We start from the raw sequence: 23,397 nt of genomic DNA, 5'->3' as shown, positions 1-23,397 counted from the left end.
TGCTTCAAATACGTCTTACTATAAATAAAACTTTTTTTTTAAACTTATTGTTTTAAGTAATATCTGTTATAAAATCAGAATTTTTTTTTGTTATGCAAAAATTTTATAAAGATTTTAAATTTAGTTAAAGTATTAAGCTTAAGATTTTTCGAGGAGTTTCTTGTGATGTTATTTAAATTTCTTAAATTAAACAATGTTTTTAAGTCTATATTGAAGTAGGTAATATTTTTATGTTCAACAAATATTTTGCTTGTTGTGATTATTATTAAACTACTTGATTCCAAAACATTTTATTCTTTAAACCAGCACTAAAAATAAATGTCAACAAAGTTTTATTAATACTATAGTTTTTATTAATATTATACAAACTGCTGCTGAAGACTATTAGGTTCCCACACACAAGCTTTTTTGTATGTACACACATCTAATAGATGTAAGTTTAAACAATTAAAGATAATTTTTAACAATTATTTATATTTGATAGACATTAAGCAACCATGAAATAGGTACAAGACGATTGAGCTTGAAGTGATCCAAGAAGCTGAAAATCAACTAAATTTTATTGTTTTATTATCTAGTAAATTATTTTATTGAACTGGATTATATTTTTTATTATTTAATTGTAGTTGACCCATTTTTAAACATGAGATAATTAATAACATATTTAAGATAAATTAGCTTCCAATAGGTCTTATATCAAATTATTTTTGGTTTGAGTGTACTTCTGATTTGTCGACATTTTTCCAGGGATGTGTAACTTGAGACATTTTCACAAAAATGCACAGTTTATTGGCCGACTTGAGATCAAACATTAAAGAGCTCTAATTGTGTCCTTTTTTTTGTCTTTATAGAGAGCCCTTTTCCTGTTATAAATTCATAACCAGCTGCATACACTGAAGCCCTGAATATTTATATGATAAGTAAGTTTTAAGGTCCGAAAATTTTCCACCCTTATTGTAATTGAATTAGTAAATAGTAGTATATTAGTCCCATTTTAGATATTTTGCTTATATGATTATTATTATTCTGTTAAAAGTCTTTTCCAGTCCACAATAACTAAAATACGGGTTTACGTGATAAAGAATAGTCTCACTTATTATTATTTAATAATAAATCAACTGTAACAACTATTTAATCTGTATAAATTTAAATTCAAAGTAAATTGAAATAACATATCTTTGTCATTTAATTTTTTTTAATCTCAGACTGTGAAACCGTAGAAATCAAAAGTTTTTTAAGGTTTTACCCACCCCTATACAAAATTTTCCTAGTTTGAGTTTAGGGGATTTAATTTTTTCAGCTTAACATGACATTATAGAGATAAAAACTCATTTAAAAAAATAATTTTAAAAACTAATTAAGGAAAATTTGTAACTAAATATTTGATGGTTTAATGTTAAATAAACGATATCAAGCAAAAATTTTAAGAAAAATACAACTTTTAAAGACGTTTTAAACGCAGTTAAAATATTCTAAAAGCAAAATAAGAAAAGAGCGAAAAATTGCAAATTATTCGACTACAAAGGCAAACTATACAAGTACATAGTTTTTATAGAAATTTGTGATTTGAAGTTTACTTTCTTAAAAGTTATTTTTTTAAAGCAAATTATTACAGAAAATTAAGTTTGAAAAGTTACATATATAAAAATTTTATATATATATTAATGTTTGGAAAACAATGCAACTATCAAACTTTATTATAAAACAGTCGAGTAGTGTTCAAACTATATGAATAGAAATACAGTAGTACTATGTGTACCGAGTCAAAGTCATAGTTATTTATTAATATAATAATTAAATGGTGATCATTTAAATGATTTTTTGCACCTAAAACAATATTATTTTTTTAACATTTTTAATAAAATTAAAATAAAATCCAAATTGATTATTTCTTAAGCTAAAAGTATACTTATATTAGGATTATTAAAATCAAGTCTAAAAAGAATTTAAGATCAAAATAATAATAAGCAAGAAAGTATAATACCTTATGGTTTGACCTAGTGCAAAAAAAAACATTGAAATCCATTGACTATAAGCTATTTATCAAAATGTTTTGTCAAACTTATTACTATTTTCTAAAGAAGTACAGTCACTTGCATATAAAATATAATTGACCAAGTATGATGAAGCTTCAAAACTTAAATAGAAAAACTTTATAAATTTTAAACGTCCGCCGTAACCACATTATTCGACACGTTCTTGTAAACTTGCTGCTGCTCGTTGTTTTTCCACGCTTGCTTCTCAACAATCCCTGCTGGGCTTCCTTGCTGGCTGTCAGCTGAAGAAGCGACCGGACGCGACGTTTTACTTTCGGGCTGCAAGTGACAACTTTGCTGGTTCGAAGCGACCGGGCTTGAAGTTTGCGTTGAAGACGCTCTGGCCTGGTACAGGTTTTGCTGCTGCGGAAAGTTGTAGTTTTGAAACTGGAAAACGTGGTGCGGGTTGTAGTTGAAGTTGTAGACCTGCGGCGAGTACTGGTGCTGGTAGTAGTTGCCGGCCTGCTGGTAGTAACTCATCGGCTCCTCCGCTTCGAACGTCGACGGCGCGCTCTTCAAGTGCTGCCGCGGCATCAGTATTCTCTCGAGGCCCCGCAGAAGCTGCTCGCTTTCCGGCGACAGCGTGCCCGGGCGCGGCGACCGCATCAGAGGCTGCTGGCTCTCGTGCAGTATGGGCATGGAGACCGGTCTCGACGGCTGCACCTGGTACTGACTCGAAGCGCTGACTTGCGGCTGTTGGCTGTTCACAGTGAACTGGCACAAGTTGAACGAATCCTCCGAGGACAGAATCGACGAGTCGGAGTAGGCCGAGTTGGGCCTTTGGCTCTGGTTACCTTTGGAGGAGGGCGCCTGGAGCCGCTCCAAGCTGGGTATCTGCAGCTGGCCCGAGTTGTGACGCATCTTGACCTCCTTGTCGCTCCTGCACGGCGGCGACTTGTTGCTGCTCGAGTTTGAGGAGGATCCCGAGTCGGCCCGCTCCGGCGACGAGTAGTACCCGCTCTCGCGGTGGTCGCGCTTCTTCAGCACCCTCCGCCCGCCGCCCTTCGCGTGCATCAGTGACGTCACAATGGTGTGGTGCAGCTGCTGGTTGTTCTTGAGCTTGAGGCTGTCGCGGGCGTTGTGCACGCCGCAAACCTTGGCCAGCTGGCCGTCCAGCTCGGCCGAGTTCGGCATCGGGGGCCGCTTCTGCCGGCACTCCTGGTTCTTCAGGATGCTCTTGGGCTGGCGGCAGGCGGCCAGCCACTTGTGGTGGTACGCCTGGTCGACCGTGGCCCTCTTCGAAGGGTTCACCTGGAGCAGCCAGTCTATCAAGCTGTGCGCGTCTGTAAGTTTATACCCATATTTGAATTTGGTAGGTAATTAAATAGATATTTTTAGACTATAAATAAGATTTTTAATTTTTTAAGTTATTTTAATACCTTATTTGTTTTATTGACAATAAGTAGTTTTACAATTAAGCAGTTTTAATGTTTTACAGCTGACAAGTAAAACTGAAGTCTTGTGAATGATTTATTACTTTTGAAACGCTCGCACGAACTTTTCAAACAGCCAAACACAAAGTTCAAGCCTGGAAAACAACGCGTAATGAACAGTGGTAATTTAAAACACATAGGGAGGGGAAAATAATAGTGAAATATTGATGAGGCGAGTGTATTAAGCAGAAAAAAAGCTTCCAAGTTCAAATGAACGGGGAAACAAGAAGAGAATAGAACGGGGAAATTTTCTCCTAACCGCCGATCGTTCGATTGTCGCGGGAGAAAAAGGTGGGAGAGTGGCTTCATTAAAAATTGATGCAAAACAACATTAAAAAATTCTCCATCTATCGTTAGCACACTTGAAAAGTTTTAGCACAAAAATTTTTATGATTTCTCAATGTGTGCATGGATGTTTGAAGTTCACGGCTTAGCGGATAATTCAATTAAAAATTGCTAGCGGTTCATAAAATGGAATTTTTATTGAACGTGTTTTCAACGTTCGACCGCTGGTCAGAGTTTTTTATTCATACTTTCATTTCAACAATTTTCTTACAGGAGCTGCATAAAATGTGTTACTTATAAAAACTGTTTACATTTTAACTTTCTACTTCTTAAGTTATTTTTTCTTATAAGGTCTTTCTTTAAAAGCTTTAGTAAAGTTGCTCAATTTTATTTTAAGGTGAAGTTATTAATGAATATCTTTATTACAATTTTTCAAATTCGTAAATTTATGAGTGCTTAGTTAGCGAATATTTTAAATTCATGGCTTAGGCCTTAGGGAACGACCAAACTAATTTTACATATAGTTTATTAAAAAATAATGCACGGGTCTTAACACTTAATGGTTGGTCAGAGTTTTATCAAAAGTTTATCTCAATGAGTTTAACATCTTATAACAGGAAACACATAAACTTAGAAAACTAATTGTTATCTTTAAGAGATAAAAACTTAAGAATTCATTTCAAACAAACACCAAACTCTGTTTAATTTTTAAACAAAATTATTATTGAAAAGTTTAAAACTAACTATACTGTAGAATTTTATTACAATGAATTTAAAAAAATATAAAAAAAGTTAATTATCGCAAATAAAACGCATTTAAAACTGCTGCAATCAAGTGAATTAATACCAATAAATTTCAAAACTACTACTGACCGACAATGAACTGTTAATTAAAACGTTCAAAACCAAATTGCTACTTAATCAATTACCACCCCGTGCCAAACATTTAAACTGAATAAACTTCATCCTATGCGACTGCGATGTTCTATAAGCCTTTTAATGCAATATTCCAAGCAGTTTAGTAGGAAACAATACATTAAAATGCAATACGCATGAAAGTTAGAACAATGTCAAGGTCAGATTGTAAATCCGTAACAAGCGCAAAAAACTCATTTTCAATCCTGCTTTGTTGCCACAGCTTCCAGAATAACAGTAAAATTCCAGAAATTATTAAACTTTTAAAACTTTGCTTTGTGTCGCTAGACGCTGAGAAAGTGATGAAAAATGTAAACGAGCGGATAAATTATTCATAGTTTGTTAATAAAACCGAGCGGGTCGCTAAAGTCGTTTAAGGATGAAGTTTGAATGGAAATTTTATATTTATATCCTGGTGCTCAGACTGGTTGCTTTTCCAACTTGCAATTTATTCAAATTGTGATCATGAAAGTTTAATTTAGTTGAAATTATAAAAGTAAAGTTCTTGAGTTGATGAAATTAAATTTTATGCAGAGAGAAGTTTGGAAGAAAGCTTCTTACTATTTTCAAACTTGTCTTTAGTATAAAAATATTGTGAAAAGTATAATATTTGTAAAAAATTTATACTAATTGCTACTACGTTTATATTTTTTATACAGCTGAATATAATGCTCTTTGAAATATTGATAAACTCGTGATTAAGTTGTAGCTAACTTTATTTTACTTCATCTTTAAACAGCAATGTCAATAACAGGTTTCGTTACAAAAAAGGTAACACAGACATTTTAAAATTAATTAATTTTGTTCTAATTAGACATATTATGTAGTATCATATTACCCAACTTATGAAAACTTACTGCTTTGTTTTTTTTAACTTTTTCTTTTTGTTAAAACGTTTAACGTTTGTTATACAAACCGAATTATGAAAAACTTACTGCTTTGAACGGGCTGCTTGAGGTAGTCGCCTTGCGTTATTTTCCTGCTCAGCAAGCTGTAGTTGCTCCCGTCAAACGGCATGGTTCCGTACACAAGCGCGTACAACAGCACCCCTAGTGACCAACTGTCGACCTGTGAGAAATATGAGTCAGTATTAAAAAGATGCTAATAATTAATACTAATGAGTTGGAAATAATTACTCAGTGATTATTTATCAACCTGATAAATATTTGGGAATTATGTTAAAATGATGCCAATGTTTTAAGCAAGAACTGCTTTGTATAATTTTTATAATTATGCAGTACCATTTGTTACTTCTATTAGTAGCACTCCTAGTAACTAACTAACTACCTGAGAAATACGTTGTGAGTCAATATCAATGCTACTTATGTACTACATGTAGTTATTAATTATCCAACTATCTATCTTAGAAGTATTTGGGATTAATAACTATTGGTGTTATTGCCAATTGGTGTTACAGTTGTTCACAATTATTATTTGGTATAGTTTTTTTTGATGAAAAATCAAAGACAACTGTTTCTGTATTTAAGATTACAAAATGACATTTTAAACAATAATAATCTACCTTAAGTTGCGAGTTAATATGTTAAAATACTACCATTGATGTTTCACGCAATAACTACTTAGTTTCCCAAGTAGTTTACTTATAAAATATAATAAAGCTGTTTCTATACTTATTATTTTGTTATTTGATCAGTCATCGAGTATTTGAGGAGAAATATTAATACGATGCTACTAACTGATGCTAGTGTTTCGCAAAACTGTTATAACAGTAGAAAAGATAAATAACTGCTTCTATGCTTAGCTTTATTTTATTACTTGGCAAGCTATCAATTTGAGAGTTGATACAAATATTTGTTTTGTCGTAGTCTTATGACAGTGTTTAAACAAGTTAGTTATTCAGATATAAATTATGTTTGATGAACTTGAAAAAACTAAAGTAGAATTTTAAAAATTTACACGTAAAATACTTATTATTACGTTTATTTTTATTTTGAAACAACTAAAGTCAATGCAGTTTAAGCATAAATTTATTTTATTTTCTGTTTTACCGAACAACACCAGTAATCTTTTTTTGTTTTTGACAAATTTAAGCATTACTTGAATTTTTGTTCGAACTTTGTTTTTAATTCTTAATTAATCTTCGAGATTCTACGTACATTTAAAAACAGTCAACTGTGTATACATATATTATTTATCACATAGTGCATAGTGTAATGCAATAATTAAGCACACATACGTAGTTTAAAGTCAAAATACCTGTGTGACGCATGTAGTATTTAAATATGCACAATACACATATCGGCTGTTATTTTAAACATTTATTCATTGAGACATTTGCTCGGATTTAAACATAAATATAATGTCATTCAAAGCAATACATACATAGAATTATTTATATGTTTTGGTTAGTTAAAATAAATAAAAATAAACGTTTTACATGTTTAAAAATAATCAAACTAAGTATAAATATATATTGAAACATTTATTCTAAGGTACACATAAGCGTACTTAAAAATAAAACTACAAAGTTATAAATAGTCTTTTGAACTAAAAACATATAGTTCTTTTTATGTCATATGAGTAACATTTGCATGGTTATAAATAATACAAAACTTACTAATATTCTCCATTTTATAAAACAATTTAAAGAAATAAAAGTAATCTGAGTTTATTTTTGTTGAATGAATTACCATTTCTGAGGTGCTTAAAGAAAATAAATAGCATATCTTAAGTCTAGTATATAGTTTTATAAAATTAAAAAAAAACAACATTAAAAGTAAACCAAAGTTTAGCGTGACATACTTTTGTTTGTTTTGTATTTTTCTACTTAGCACCGATTCAACGAATTAATATACCTCTATAATTGTTTTTAGATGCATCATGGCACGACTAAGTGAAACCTTTGAAATTTAAACTATAAATTAAATTTTCAAATTTTGGAGTTGTTTAAAAGTACACCATTTAACTATCTTAAAATTCTAAATGTTGTTAAATATGTCATGATTTGCCAACTTGTAAATTTGCATATGCTAAAGCGTTGCGTGATTCATTAAAAATTGATAAATGAAAAAATCCAACTTTAAATTATTAATTTGGTGTTTGACTTATAAAAGAAATAAAAAAGAAAAGAAAAATGTAGAAATTAAAGCTATACAAAAATAACAAAACCTAAAAAGATAAACAACAAAAGGTTTTTTGTTTTAGTTCCAGTAGATAAAATACTATTCATTATTACTGCAAAATTTCTAAAAAAGTTATTTGTAAACAACTGTAACAGCAAACAAACACTTAACAATAACCAATTGTTGTTTCTTTGTTTAAACTTCTGTAACAAAAAACATGTCTTGTTAACTTTAAGGACAACAATCGCACATACTATATAAAATACCAAATCATAAAAAAGTAAATTTTAAATCGAACACATCTTTTGAATATATAATGTGTACTTTTTACTTTAAAGATGCTAATCAAAGTTTTCATCTTAATTATAAAGAGAATGATCAATTATAAATTTTACATTTTATTAACAATACAATGTTAGAATCTATTTGAATAAGATTTTATTCAACTGATGATCTCGTTTGACTAGTTTCAAGCGAGTGAAACATTGTATTGTAAATAATGTGTAAAATTTATAATTGAATATATAATGTGATAAAATAACCTATTACACAGCGTTAGGGTGGTATAAAATACATCCAATAAGAAGTTTATACGTGATTTGAACTCAAGTCTACATTGAAACATTGTCTACATATTTAATGCATACGCCATGATGTAATACTGTATAAATACATACAGACACTATCTCAAGTGCGAAATTTCTTGAAGTTTTTTAATACTTTACGTTGATAAACTAAAAATTATTAAATCTTGAGTATCTGTTATTGTATTACTTATTAGCTAAAAAATATTAATTTTACACTATGACGAACATATTTGAAATAAAATTTCATCTGTTGAAAACTAAATTTTAGTCAAACGAAATTCGAAGTAAATCTTCTAAATCTGTAAATTGCTCAATTTAACAAACAAATTACCAAACACATACGTCAGATGTTATTTTGAATTATTGTTAGAAAAAATAAATAAATAAATAAAAATTAGTTAAAAAAAGCTGAGGATTTGTTCAAATGTCTGTTATTTTAATAAGTTTTTAAAACTTGGTAAAAGTAATACAGAAGTTTAGAACTAGTTGCAAAAAACATACAAAAATGCCTTTTTAGGAGCTTATTATGATTTTGTTCAAATATGGTGAGTTTTTAATACCAAGTTTTCTTACATAATTTTTTAAAATAAACTTATTGCGTCTAGTGACCTTTTTATTTTGTGGTGTCTATTCGAATTTAGCAATACTAACCGCGCATTAATCACAAACAATAAAAACCACACACAAATTCAGAGCTTAACTCTGTCACTAGATTTATTAACTCTACGTGCTCTAATATGAGATATTGTGCAAAAAATAAGCTTTTATTGATTGGTCTATTACATAAAATACTTTTACTCATTATATAATAGAAAAAAAAGATTAAGTGAAAAAATTGAAAACACTCTAAAACTGAAATTGAACTTTAGCTTATTGCTTTTCATAAAAGTTTTACAGTTATGTAAAAAGTTTTTTTAATCACTACAAAAATTTTTTTGACCAATTAAGAGAACAGTACACATAAGCCTTACTAATACGAGTGTCACTAAACAAACAACTTTCCGATTAGTTTGTTCAGATAATTTTGCTAATTTCATGGTTATGTAAGTAATTAAATTATTGTTTGCTTAAAATATTTTCGTGCAGTCGATAAAACTAGTCGTAAACATTACAAAAAGAAACTGTTTATTTCTTATTAAAAGAATATTTATCAAAAAATTATATTTGTTGATAAGAATTTCATGTAAGGTTTATGAGAACTTATAGCAAAAAAAAAACTCTTATGATGCTATGTTTAAAATTAAAAATTCTTAAATTAAACTTAACTGTTAAAAAAACACATCGACTCGGATTTACTTTTATAGTTTTATCAGTTTTTATACATTTTTTATTGAAAAAACGTTCTTGCTTTTCGTTACCAATATACAAGTATGTAAAACCAACTTTATGTATCAAGTCATATGTGATGATGCATAACTTATTAAATTAAGTGAAGAAAAAACAAACAGTTTAGTTGGTAACTAGTCATTCTACTTTATTATTTTATATGCTGGTACTGAATACTTTAGTTCTATGAAATAATGTTTTTGAAATAGAGGGCACACATTGAGATAAGTGTGTATAAAGGTATTACTGAATGAACGAAAACAAATGTACAAAGTTGACTGTTTACAGGACATACCATATTTAGATACTTTCATTAGATTTGTACGTACTTGAAAGTTATAGAAAACAGTAAAAAGGTAGTTGAAATTTTTTTGTCAAATAAAAAAGTTTTAGCATCTACCAAACACTGTTATTTTTATCAGGTGTTTGAATATTTAAAACACTTAACAAGCATTGGTCTTTCAATTTTTCTAAAAAAACACGTTTTTATCAAAAAGTTATAGTATCAACATAGTTACAAAGTATTCAAATGATTTATTATTATATTTTATTAAGGTTACTCGAGTACAATGTTTCAGTATGAAACGTCTGATCTATACGACCTTGGAATTGTAAATAAGTTTAAATAGTAAGTATTGATTATCACGTATTAAAACTAACCGAACTACTTGATTTATTAAGTAACTACTTAATAGTTTTATTATTTTATTATTTTAAACCAAACTAGTTGTGAATTGATATTAAGCTTCATAAGTTTTCTTAAAGTTTAATACAACCTAGACAAAAAAAGAGAAAAATTCTAAGCAAAACGCATACAAGAAAACGTAAGCAAATAAGTCAATGTCTGCGAAAGTTTACCGACAAATAAATCAAAGTTACATAAGGCAAGTGTATTGGAAAATTTGTTCGGATAATTATGCACAAAGCTGGTGTTAGTTTTAAAAGTTATTAACATTCCTGAACGTAATTAGCTAGCTTATCCGTCATTACTTACTGAAATACACATATTTTCATATTTTTGAGATGAAAAGAAATTGTGGGGAAGAACGAAGTTTCACTTATGTAACTTGAAGTAATTCAATATTCATTCCATCACTTTTTTTTGAAGGAAAAAAGTTGGAACCTTAAAATAGAATATCATATAAAATTATTTTTTAGGACATTATTTTTCATTTACTACAAAATCGATATAAATAGAATCATACATAAACATGTGCTTAAACTTCTATTCTAACATTAAGTACGGCAAATCCAATGAATATAATGTGTTTAATTATTATATTTTTTAAACATTTCAAATTGTTTATAATTACAATTGTTTTACAAATTTCAAACTATCAAATAAACTTTAGTATGTAAATTCTATTTTAATTTTTTCACCGCGACCTTATCAACTTATTTCTTAAAATTTCACATAAACATCCAACACACTTTGAAATGTTGATCAACTCAAAACAATAAAACAGTGTTGATAAACAAATAAAAACAATAGTAAAATAATTCAAATACGCGCGATAAAAAAAGCCGGTCTACGGAATGCAAAATATTGTATTGCAGTATCTCTGCTGATGTTTCATGCTTGAAATAATTGTTTTCTTTTAAGTTTATAAATGTGCTATTTTGTTTTGTAAAATATTTTAATCTGCACATTCTAAATCGCATACTTGATAAAAGTGTTGTAAAATTCTACTTTTCATCAATAGCTTGTCTTAAGTTTTTATGGGATAAAAAAAAGAGTAATTTGAAAGTATGAAAAAAAAAGCCACTATCAAGCCGGCTTAATGATCAAAGAAATTTGAAACGGAAAATTATTTAATTTTCCCATGTATTGGAAATTTTGTAATTCTGCTGACACATCATATTTTGAATTAGTGATTACCTTTTGGGTTTTTAAATAAAATATGATTTGTTTTACAAGATTTTTTTGTTTTTAAATTATCATAGTTTTAATTTAATGCACCTCAACAATAGTTTTTTTTTCTAAAAAAATTAAACTTAAATTATGTTTACATAAATAAGTAGATAAATTAATAATCATTAATAGTATATTATTTCGAATGCTCTTAAATAATAAAAAAAAAGGCTTACAGTAAAAATAACAAAACAAATAAAAAACAGAGAAATTGTTATCCATGTGAGAATTTTACAATTTAATATTTTAAAAATAGCTTATTTAGTCATGTGATTTAAAGCATAAATGTCATACTATAAAAAATAAACTTTTATCATAAAACTTACAATAGTTCTAGGGTGTGACTTTAATAGCGTTTTTTTTATCAAGTTCACACTTTTAATTCTACAATTTCTATAGTAAATTTAAATTAAAAAACTAACTATTATTTTTTAAGGTGAAAATATAACACCCAAGTTAAAAATTCCATACAGTCATATATAAGTTATAGTAAAACATTGTTATATACCTTTTAAAAACAGCACTTAATATTTACATTCATTTTTCTAAAATAAAAATACTATTACTAATATATCTAAAAAATGTGCTTATTTGAACATTCTTATGAAATCCATACCGGTATTATTTGTGCACGTTTAAATCACGCTTTCAACCATAAATAACTTAAATTTCAAAGTAAAGCTTCGATGTATTAGTAACAGAATACTATAACACGAATTGTAAAAGAGGAAAAACCTTTTTTTCAACGTTCTACAACTTTAATTAATTAAATTAAAACGCCATGTGAGCGCATAATGTAAACATAAATGTCCTAAATTTCAAAACAGCAATTTCAATGTAATTTGGTGGAACAGCTTCATACAAAAGTGCGTAGAAAAGTGAGTAAAATTTTGAAGTTACATAACGAAAACACAAGTGCCTCACAGAGAGGAAATGACCGCGCGTTGCATTATTCAAACTTTTTTTTATTAATATTTGCCAATATAACTACTGGCTAGATTGAAGTTGTTGAAACAATTTTAGTGTTGGGTTGTTTCGAGTAAAGTTTTCAACTGCTTAAAGAACTTTAGGACAATTAAAAAACTTGATGTAAAATTAATTATAAAAGGGTGTTATTTCTCAATTAATGAACTAAATTAACTTTGTTACAAAAATTCCGTTTATAATTTTTATAAACTTTCACTTTTAACTCTTGAAATCAAGTTTTAGTAAGGTATCTTTTAAGATTAGATAACATTTTGAGGATAGTTTACTTTATATAAATCTTATCAACAATTATACAATAATGATTTAGATAAAATAAAGAAACAGTTTTTATTTCAATAACATACAGCCAAAAAATACAATAAATAATTAATAATAAGCTTAATCATGTATGAAAATAAGCTCAGAAAAGCTAGTTTTGTAGTCATTATTATAATAATCAATGAAAAGCACAAAAAATTGAAAACAACAAAACATAATTTTGAGTAATTATAATAGTACAATGTATTATTTAATACGATAAAAGAAATAAGCTAATTGCTATCAATAGTTAGTACAAATGACAAAAAAAAAAGTGTTTTTAATCCTTTTTTTAGTTGTAACCAACAATCATGACAATACTTGAATTTTTTTAACTAGTATAGAGGAACCAAAAAAGAGAAATATTTTTCGAAAATATTTGATGTACAGAGTACACACGCGACAATTAATTACCAAAAGTTCAATGTCAGCAAAAAATAATATTTACACGGCAAACTAAAAAACAATTTTTTAAACAAACAAAAAAGTGAATACACCTTCGAAATGTACAAGCACAACATTCCTGCGCTATAAAAAGCAACAGAACACAATGGAAGTTAAATGACAATCCTTTGGAGTGGCCTTTGAAAAGTCCAACTCATTTTTGTTTGTTTATCCAACGATCTCGGTTGGCAAGTGGGTTACGTAAAATGAGAAATTAAATTACGTAAAATTAATTTATTAAATTACGTAAAATTAATGTGTTTGATTGCGTAAATTAATTTTTCTCAAACAAATTAATTGCTCTCCTTTTTTCAACTAATTGAATTTTAATGCAAACTTTACAAAGTGTTATTGTTTTGAAGCAAACAGAAAACTGATTAATTTTCAATTAATGAGTAATTTTTTTAACACATTTTGTCAGGCTTACGTAATTTGCAAGCTGCAAGTAGCTTGTTGTTAAGTAAACAACTTTGTATGGCGTGTTGCTGTTTGCATGAGACTTTTACGTAACGACCGAACAACAACTTCAATACACAACAACCTCTTTGTTAAAACGCTCAACTTTCTACAGCCCGGGGACCAGCTTTTTTATGTGAAAAATTCTCCGCACGAATAAATCGTATTAAGTTGAATTCGGCATTGATATTTAGGAGTGCAAAAACTACTTCTATTTGAATATAAGTTTATCTTTACAATTTAAAAACCGGTTTAGACACTATTTAACACTTTTGTATTGTAAATCTGAGCAAATACACTGTACAAATATGCGTAAAAATAACACTTTTGTACATTCGTATTTTTTTTTTACAACATTTGTATGGTGATAGTTATATCGTACTACGCTTTGTTATAAGTAGTATAAGTAATAAAATATTACCAATTAACCAAAAAATTGTTGTTAAAACTACTATAATGATACAGTTAAAATAACATTACTACTTTTACAACTATCTATATTTTTTACAGCGTACAGAGATAATTTAAATATGTTCATTTTTAATTTTTATACGCAATTAACAATCCAATTTAAATACTTTCTGTTACAACTGAGTATTTTAGAGTATTTAAAGAGACTTTTTTGAATTTTTTTTTTAATTATTTTCTTAACTACATATAAAAAACAAACTATTTTATTACCTCCGGTCCAGTATAAGGGGTCCCGCTGACGATTTCCGGACTCGCGTACAACGGACTTCCGCAGAAAGTGGTCAGCTTGGACGTTGTGGTGAAGCGATTCGACAATCCGAAATCCGCTATCTGTTAACATAACATCAAAAATTAATTTTCATCTTTAATCATGTTGTAGTAATAAAATCTGTCTGGTGCTTTTCAAAAATGACTTTGAAAGCACGGCAAAAAAAAATCAGCATTATAGAGTGTGCTCTTTAAAAATTTGCTTCAATTATTAAAATCTAGTTTTAGATTTTACAACCCGAAATCTGATATCTGTTAATATGATGAAAAAATAATAATTTGCTGCCAATATTTAATATATGAATGTGTGAGTGTAATTAAACTGTTGTTTTACATGATTGATATTTACAAATAAAAAGCAAGTTTTTGAACTTTAACCACCTTGTAGTAATAAAAACAATTTTGCTGTTTCTTATCAGTGCTTTACAATATTTGAAGCGTTGCAGAAAGATAATTAAGTAGTATTGATGTAGTGAAGACAATCAAAAGTAGTTTAAAAAATAATTTAATTTTGAAAAACTTGCAGAAAAGAAAACTATTAGTTAAATAATCAAAATTAGCTAAAAACAAAAATTTATCAGCTAAAAAGTACTTAAATTTAAAAGTTTATTTGTTAGTGAAGTATATTGAAAGTAAGCACAATGACTAACAACCGGTTAAATTGTAAACTTAACAAATACAAAAAGTACTTAGAATAATTCGGTTTCAAGATAACACTAATTAAATCAATAGACATTTATGTAACAACCTGTTTGAATGCGAACAAGTATGCTTAATATTTATTATCAAATAAAAGCTAAAATAACAAAGCCATTGCAATATTAACAACTGAATAAAGTTTAATTAAGTGGTAATATTTCGAAATTAACTTTAATTAATTGGTATTACCGACTAATTTTGTATAGAGTTCTAACTAACACATTGAATCTGTATAATTTATTGAGCAATGGAACTAGTAATTAAGTTAATTTATCAAACAGCTTAAACTTGCTCGTCTAGAATAACACCCTTATTCGCGGAACAACATGTAAATGAGTGTGTTTCAACTTAAAAATAACCTACAAGGAAACAAAACTGAACGCATGAATGCTTACCGCATTTTAATAACATATCAGACGGTTAGGTAACACGCCTAAGGGTCTACATCCAGCAGTAAAATATTGCATTTTCCGAGTGCAATGCCAATGCAGCATTGCAACGATATTTATTAATTTTTGCACGCATGCACGGGGTTTTTTGGTTGAGATGCATTTTAATAGGTTTTGGTAATTTGAATAAGTGGAAAATTTTTTTGTTTGTATTGAAAAGCTGAACACTTGATTGGTTTAGAGAGAAGAGGCAAGTTAGTTTTTAATTGACAACAATTACTGGTGCTTTTGGATCCTTCTTTAATTTATGACTTAATTTATTTTTCATTATTATGAGAAACGTTTATGTAAACTATTCTTAATATTTTGTTTCAGTTTTGGTTGGGGTTTTATGAAAATAATTCAAAAAAGTAAAACAGTTTTAAATATCATCATAAAAATAATTAACTATTTAATAAAGGAAGCAACAAAAATTAAACATTAAAAGCACTTTATTATTTTTTATCCTACTTTTAGTAATACTTAATTATTTAGTCCTTTTGATACTATTTACTTAAACAATGTTACATTATAATTTTTTATGTAAGAAAATTATGCTGATAGTAACGCACTGTTCAAGTAACCTTTTGAAAATCAATAAAAATATAAAACAGCTTCAAAGTAAGCCATTGTGTGTCTTTAACAATTGGACAACAAAATCAATGAATGCTTTTAGGTTGTTTGATAAACACTTTTTTTCATATATATTTTCACTAATACTTGAAAAAACATCTATTGCAAACTAAAAACGAAGTGTTATTGGTAAAAATGCTTTTAATTTTTTATTAAAAAAAAATTGTAAATTTTTTAAACTTAAAAATCTAAAGTTTGAAAAATAGTTGACTGTTTGAGAACTTTCAGCTTAAAATTCAAGAAAGTGGCGCATTATTGCTGTTTTACAACCTTATTAATACTTTATACACAACTGTTTGCGTCTAAAAAAGTTCTATTGAATTCGGATTCCAACTACTCAAAGTTGATTAATATATATACTTTGTCTTTAGCATTTAGAAAGTAACAATGATGACAGAGAAAGGAGGTCGTATTAAAAACAAGATCGTAACTTGTAAAACAAGAAAGTTACATGCTACAATGTCAGTAAGCCCATGTATCTTAGCCTAATAAGTCTATTACATGGCTAATTTAGAAACCAGAATGAACTTGAAACACAGTTTATCAATAAAAAACAACACAGGAGCTTTCTAACTAGATACGTGTAGTTTATAGTACTTTAACAACAATTTCATACTTACTTGGTAAAATAAACTATTTTTGGAGCGACAACAGCATTTTCTTATGAAAGATATAAATAGCTTGTTTTTTTTCAAACCAAATTAATATTGACAAAAAGTAATAAAATTTTCATAACTGTGAATTAAAAGCAATAAAAATCTAAATAAGGTTTAACTGTTTACTATGAATCACTATCTATAGCTTGTATGTCAAATAAGTTTATCACTGATAATACTTACTCTTAATACTATTAGGCCATCTATAAATAGAAAGAAAACTGCAAGTGCTTGAGGATATAAAATCTCTTGCATGACTATTTTATTTTAGTGATAAATACTAAACTTTAGTTTGTCAAGAACGATGTAAATTTATAAGTTTTTTAATAAATATTAAAACAATGAAGTTTGAATCAAAAACATTAAAACAACTAAACAAGTAATTTAATGTTGAAAAAAACTACTGTTGTTTTGAAAATGAACTTAATAGATTAACATTCAGTAGTTGTACAAGTACAACGATAAAAGCAAGTTTAAACATGTTTTTGATTTTGCTAAGAATTCCTATCAATAACTGATATCAATCAACAACTGATGTGTCAAATAATTTTATCACAGATAAAACTTCTTCCGAAAAATGTTGATAAAATCATTTGAAAAATTTACTTGATTTTGACGAAAAAAGTACATAAAACTGAGAAAAAACTTTATATAAAAACTATTTATGTGTAAACAATAGTAAGTGCATGCTGCAGGTTTAAAACTATTTTTAATACAACAGAAGTAAATTACCACACTTTATATATAAATATGTACGGAATTCGCAGACTGGGTGGCAACTATGCATGTTAATTTGTTACTAAAAATAAGAAAGACTTAAAAGATATTTTTTGTTTGATTTTAAATTCAGTCAATAAAAACGCTTAATTTTGATGAACATTTGAAAAACTTGATGACTGAAAAATATTATTAAACTAATAAATTAGTCATTAACCTTTATTTGACCGTTTCTGTCGAGCAGTATATTTTCCAACTTCAGATCTCTGTGCACAATACCTTGCTGTGAAAATTAAAACAATTATTTAAAAACTAAAAAAAAATTAATAATAACAAAACAAGTAGCTTAATTTAAAAGAAACTGAAACAAGTATCTGATTAATCCGTTTGAAGTTTCGATATTACGATTGATTGAAATAGCAGTTTGATGCTAAGCTGATTTTAATATAAATCTAATTAAAGTCGGTATTACATGTTATACTCATACAACCTTTTATATTATCTTTGCACGAAAGTTTACACAACAATCACAAGTACCGTTTGAAACATTTCGAAAGCGTTTTTTAAATAGAAACATGAAAAACACTACTTGAGGAACTTACTTGATTAATAAGTTTTATTGCTACTTAAATTTTTGAAGTCTACTTCAGCCTCCAACGTTGTAAATTTTTAAATATATCTTTTGATATTTCAAGGCCTTATTAAAAACACTTGAATATCTAAAACCAAGTTATAAATAGAATGTCAAAATAATGTATCATAAAATTAATTTCAAGTGATTCTTAAATACAATGTATATTGACCGGTGTATTACAATAAGTAATTAAATATGTATATAAATACGAAAATATCACTAATACGACTACTGACAGTCTTTTAAGTGTACGCGATCTAAAAGTAAAAGGGGTAAAAATAATTTTCTTTGCAATTATTTACTAACAAATTATACAATCAACAAACTTTGTGGCAGTATCTCAATGCAGAGACAATTTGTGAAAAGAAGTGTTTCGCCTGAAGTTCGTTCAAGTTCTTGTGTTTGGTTATGAAGTCGTACAATTCCCCACCCGAAGCATACTCCATCACTATTACTATCTTATCTTGATTCTCAAACACTGTAACAGTGTTAAAAATATTATTTATATAAATACTCCATAGCTATCACTATTTTGTCTTGATTCTCAAATACTGTAACAATGTTGAAAATATTATTTATATAAATACTCCATCACTATTACTATCTTGTCTTGATTCTCAAACACTGTAACAATGTTGAAAATATTATTTATATAAATACTCCATCACTATTACTATCTTGTCTTGATTCTCAAATACTGTAACAATGTTGAAAATATTATTTATATAAACACTCCATCACAATAACTATCTTGTCTTGATTCTCAAATACTGTAACAATGTTAAAAACATTATTTATATAAATACTCCATAGCTATTACTATTTTGTCTTGATTCTCAAACACTGTAACAATGTTGAAAATATTATTTATATAAATACTTCATAGCTATTACTATTTTGTCTTGATTCTCAAACACTGTAACAATGTTGAAAATATTATTTATATAAATATTCCATCACAATCACTATCTTGTCTTGATACCAAATACTGTAACAATGTTGAAAATATTATTTATATAAATATCACTATCACTATCTTGTCTTGATTCTCAAACACTGTAACAATGTTGAAAATGTTATTTATATAAATACTCCATCACTATTACTATCTTGTCTTGATTCTCAAATACTGTAACAATGTTGAAAATATTATTTATATAAATACTCCATTACTATTACTATCTTGTCTTGATTCTCAAATACTGTAACAATGTTGAAAATATTATTTATATAAATACTCCATAGCTATTACTATCTTGTCTTGATTCTCAAATACTGTAACAATGTTGATAATATTATTCATATAAATACTCCATCACTATTACTATCTTGTCTTGATTCTCAAATACTGTAACAATGTTGATAATATTATTTATATAAATACTACATCACTATCACTATCTTGTCTTGATTCTCAAATACTGTTATATTGTTTTACTATTAAAAAGACTAATTCACACTTTTACTAAATTTAAATACATATAACATTAAGTTTTTAAACTTGAAAGTATTAAAAAATTAAAATATTCAACACTTTATTAATAGTTACTATCATAATCTTGTCTTGATTCTCAAATACTGTTATATTGTATTGGTGTTAGAAACAACATTTATAACTTTTATTTGCTATGTATAAGTATATTAAAACAAAAATTAATCATTTAACAAACTATCTTGTCTTAATTCTCATACAATGCTACATTGCAATGTTAGAATTACTTAAAACATTTTTCTGTTTAATATATAAACAAACTAAATGTTGATAAACATACACTTGAAAGCATTAAAAAATGTAAATGAATTTTAAGAATCATTTGATCATTAATATGGGTACTTCAATTTTAGTTTTTAAATATTGAAAATAAAGCTTTTTTAATCTTATTTCATTTAAAAGTTAAAACCAAAAACCATAAAATACTGAAGCAAAATGGTATTTCATTTTAATACGTTGATAAACCGTTTAAACAGTTTAAGTTTTTTTTCATTTAAATATCAGAACAAAAGAAAAAGTTAAGTTAAAATATTATGTTTTACTTGTTATTAAAAAGATTTGAATCAAAACAAATACTTAATCTCTACAATAACAACAAAAAAACATTGTCCGTAATAAAGAAGCTAAACAAGCAGCTATTTGAAAATAATACTTATATTGAACTCAAAAAGGATTAGGCAAGTTTTTTACTTTTGCAAAGAACTAAAAGCGTTTATATATAAGTATAGAAAAATTTGTTAAACACGTTTTACAAGTCTATTCAAGTTTAAAACTCTTTCTCTTAAATTAAGCTTTGTCTAAACAAATTTTAACGGAACAAATGCCGTCAATAATGAAAATACAAAAACTGGAAAAAACTTTGTATTAGTTTTTTTCTATTAGAACGCGATATAAGCATTAACTCCAACAACATTTTTAGGACTATCTTCTTTAATCTTAAACAAAAGTGTGCATGAGAATTTTTTAATTAAACAAATACTAGCAGACTTTACATTATAAATAATTTAGTTTTGGGTTAAAAACCAAAACCAGATAAAATCACTAAATCAAATAATTTAAACTAAAATACAAGAAAAATTCTACATTAAAAATTTTTAATAATGTAGGGATGTGATATTTGAGACAATATTTTAAAAGTTACTAAATAAAATAACTAAACAAAAGTACAAAAAAATATATACCTTCATAAATTTTAATAATGTTGGGATGGGATATTTGGGATAGTATTTCCATTTCTCTTCTGATGTGGGTCATGTTCAGTTGGCCAACTTTGTCCTTTCGTATTGATTTGATTGCAACCTGAAATTTATCAAATTAATTTAAAGTATTTTAATTCAATTTTCAGATCAGTTTTCAAATAAAAATAAAGTTTAAAGAGAATTATACTAGAGTTTTTAAATTGTGGTTTTTAATTGCAAAAAACTACAAATTAATTTTTTTTATGAAAGTTTGTACCTTATAACACAACTGTTATTTTTTTAATTCAAATTTTATAATTTTAATATTTTTTAATATTAATATCATAAGATTTGTTTTTTCTATTTGAACTTCTTAAATCAATTCATTTTATCAGTCCCATTGTAATTTTTACTCAAATTTGTACAAATAAAAAAATTAAAATTCATAGATTATAAAACTTAAATTGGTTTAAAAAAACATTCAAAAATTGAATAAATTAAAAGAAAATAAAAGCAAACAAAAAATCTTATATAAAAAAACATTGAATTTAAGTTGAAACTTAATATCATTAATATCTGTCAAAACTTAATTTGTTTTAGGAAAATAAGTATAATTTTTTTATTAATGTAGATAATTACGCAGAAACTAACAAAGTTTTAAGGTTACGAAACAAAAACGTGCACATAAACCTCAAAAATAAAAAGTAAACAAAAGAGTAATTAATAATAGAACAAAAACGTATTAGTCATTGTTTACTTGCAAAAAACATAAGTTTAATAAAGTAAATTAGAAGGGCTTAAAAGTCAAATTGTGACTCAAAGTTTTAGCTTTGAGGTAAATATAAAAATATATACTTTGTCATTTCGTAGTCTTAAACAATTAAGTCAAAAATAAAACAAACTTAAGGTAAAAATATAAAATTCCAAATACATTTTAACAGTAGTAAAATACCAATTAGATTTGTGTTCATAAGTAAATAAAAAAACATAAAAATAAAAACTATAAATATTAAATACTTTTTAATAGTACTTTAAGAGAACAGTATTACAAACATCTGACAAAAATAAACTTACTAAACAAGCAAGCCTACATTAGATGTAGATTGATAGAAGTATTTATAAAAAAAATTTCAGTCCACCAAAAAAACTTAAAGTTGTTCAAGTTATAAAAAAAGAATACTCATTACAAACCTGAGCCAATTTTATACTAACTAAGCAAAATCATAAAACTGAGTAGCTTAAATAAAAACACACAATTTAACTCACAAATATTTCATAGGCAACAATTATTAGTTTTACCGTTACCATATCAATATCTGAATACAAAATGTTATACAACTTAGTTAAACACTTTTATTTTTCAAATAAGCAAGCAATATCATAATTTTCAATATAATTTTTTATAACTGAAAGTTTAAATATTTTTCTTAAACTAACATATTGGTTGGTCTCCCTCTGCCGTGCAAGCCTGACCTTGCCGTACGTGCCTTTGCCCAGCGTCTGCAGGAACTCGTACCTGCTCTTGACGCTGTGCCTGTGTTGGTGGTGCTTCACCTGGTTTGTGATTTCAACCGGAGGCTGAATTGGGTGCTCAGGACAATCCGTATTATCTGGTTCCCCAACAGAATTGGATCTGTGGTTTTCGTTGGCGTTGGAATTGGACATGCTTATAAATATGTACGTGAAATTTAAATCTATATCTGAAAGAGATTTTGGTATTAGGGAAAACTCTTAAATTAAAACTTAAAAAGCTACTAAGTTTGCTAAAGAAAAAAATAAAGAATATATTTTTCGGTCTAACAATTATTCATTGTAGTTATCAACTTAAAAACATGTTAAGGTTTAAAATTTAAGTAACCTTGAAAATTCAAAATACAGCTTTTTTAACTATCTTCTCTTTTATTGTGTAAATATAAAAACACTTTTTTTTTAATCTTGGTAATTTTTTTTAAAGTTCAACTTAAGTCTGTACTGAAACTTGAAAATATATTCAGTTTTTAGGTTTGATAAAAATCTGTTAAAAAAATTGATCAGCTCAAATATTAAAAATTTAAGTTATTACAAAACAAAGGAGTATGTATCACTATTAAAAAGTATACTGAACTAATTCTGTGAAACAAAACTTAGCCAAATTAATAAAGTAAAAAGAACTTATTTTAATTAACTAAATATAATTTAAATTGCTTACTAGAAACTGGTATAAATATAAAAATTAAAAAAATTGTTTTTAAACAAGGTTTATATTAAAATATTAACTTGTACTTTTACATATAGTGATCAATTTATAAAAAGTTTATAAATTTAATTTAACTTTATTTTATTACTTATAATTTATAATATACATTTTTCCATAATATAAACATTATTTTGTAGAGTTTTATCTTTGCATCAACTACTTTATACCAATTAACAAAACTCAAAGTAATTTTATAAGTAATTTAAGCCAGTGAGTTCGATAGGT

The 23,397-nt window shown here is 27.0% G+C and overlaps 1 protein-coding gene across 1 annotated transcript; it reads right to left on the bottom strand.

Annotated features, from left to right (window-relative positions):
• Positions 1-1,582: 1,582 nt before the first annotated feature.
• LOC145837896 (uncharacterized) lies at positions 1,583-22,623 on the bottom strand. Its single transcript, XM_082945382.1, has 7 exons — positions 22,374-22,623; positions 20,940-21,057; positions 18,593-18,744; positions 17,850-17,915; positions 14,443-14,562; positions 5,605-5,737; positions 1,583-3,319 (listed from the first exon to the last, which is right to left on the bottom strand). Exons 1-7 carry the CDS (start codon positions 22,599-22,601, stop codon positions 2,163-2,165), a joined length of 1,974 nt encoding a protein of 657 aa, XP_082801508.1. The 5' UTR covers positions 22,602-22,623; the 3' UTR covers positions 1,583-2,162.
• Positions 22,624-23,397: the final 774 nt, after the last annotated feature.

This window comes from Thalia democratica, chromosome 6 (assembly GCF_965202585.1).
Source record: "Thalia democratica chromosome 6, ktThaDemo2.hap1.1, whole genome shotgun sequence".
NCBI lineage: Eukaryota > Metazoa > Chordata > Thaliacea > Salpida > Salpidae > Thalia > Thalia democratica.
Note: the sequence above shows the minus strand (reverse complement) of the source record. Positions and strands in the feature narration are given on the sequence as shown.

Coding starts and splice junctions, on each gene's coding strand:
- LOC145837896 (XM_082945382.1), bottom strand. CDS start 22,601: ATGTCCAATTCCAACGCCAACGAAAACCACAGATCCAATTCTGTTGGG. Junction 21,058..22,373: donor AGAGGGAGACCAACCAATAT/GTTAGTTTAAGA, acceptor GATAAATTTCAG/GTTGCAATCAAATCAATACG. Junction 18,745..20,939: donor CATTATTAAAATTTATGAAG/GTATATATTTTT, acceptor ACACTGTTACAG/TGTTTGAGAATCAAGATAAG.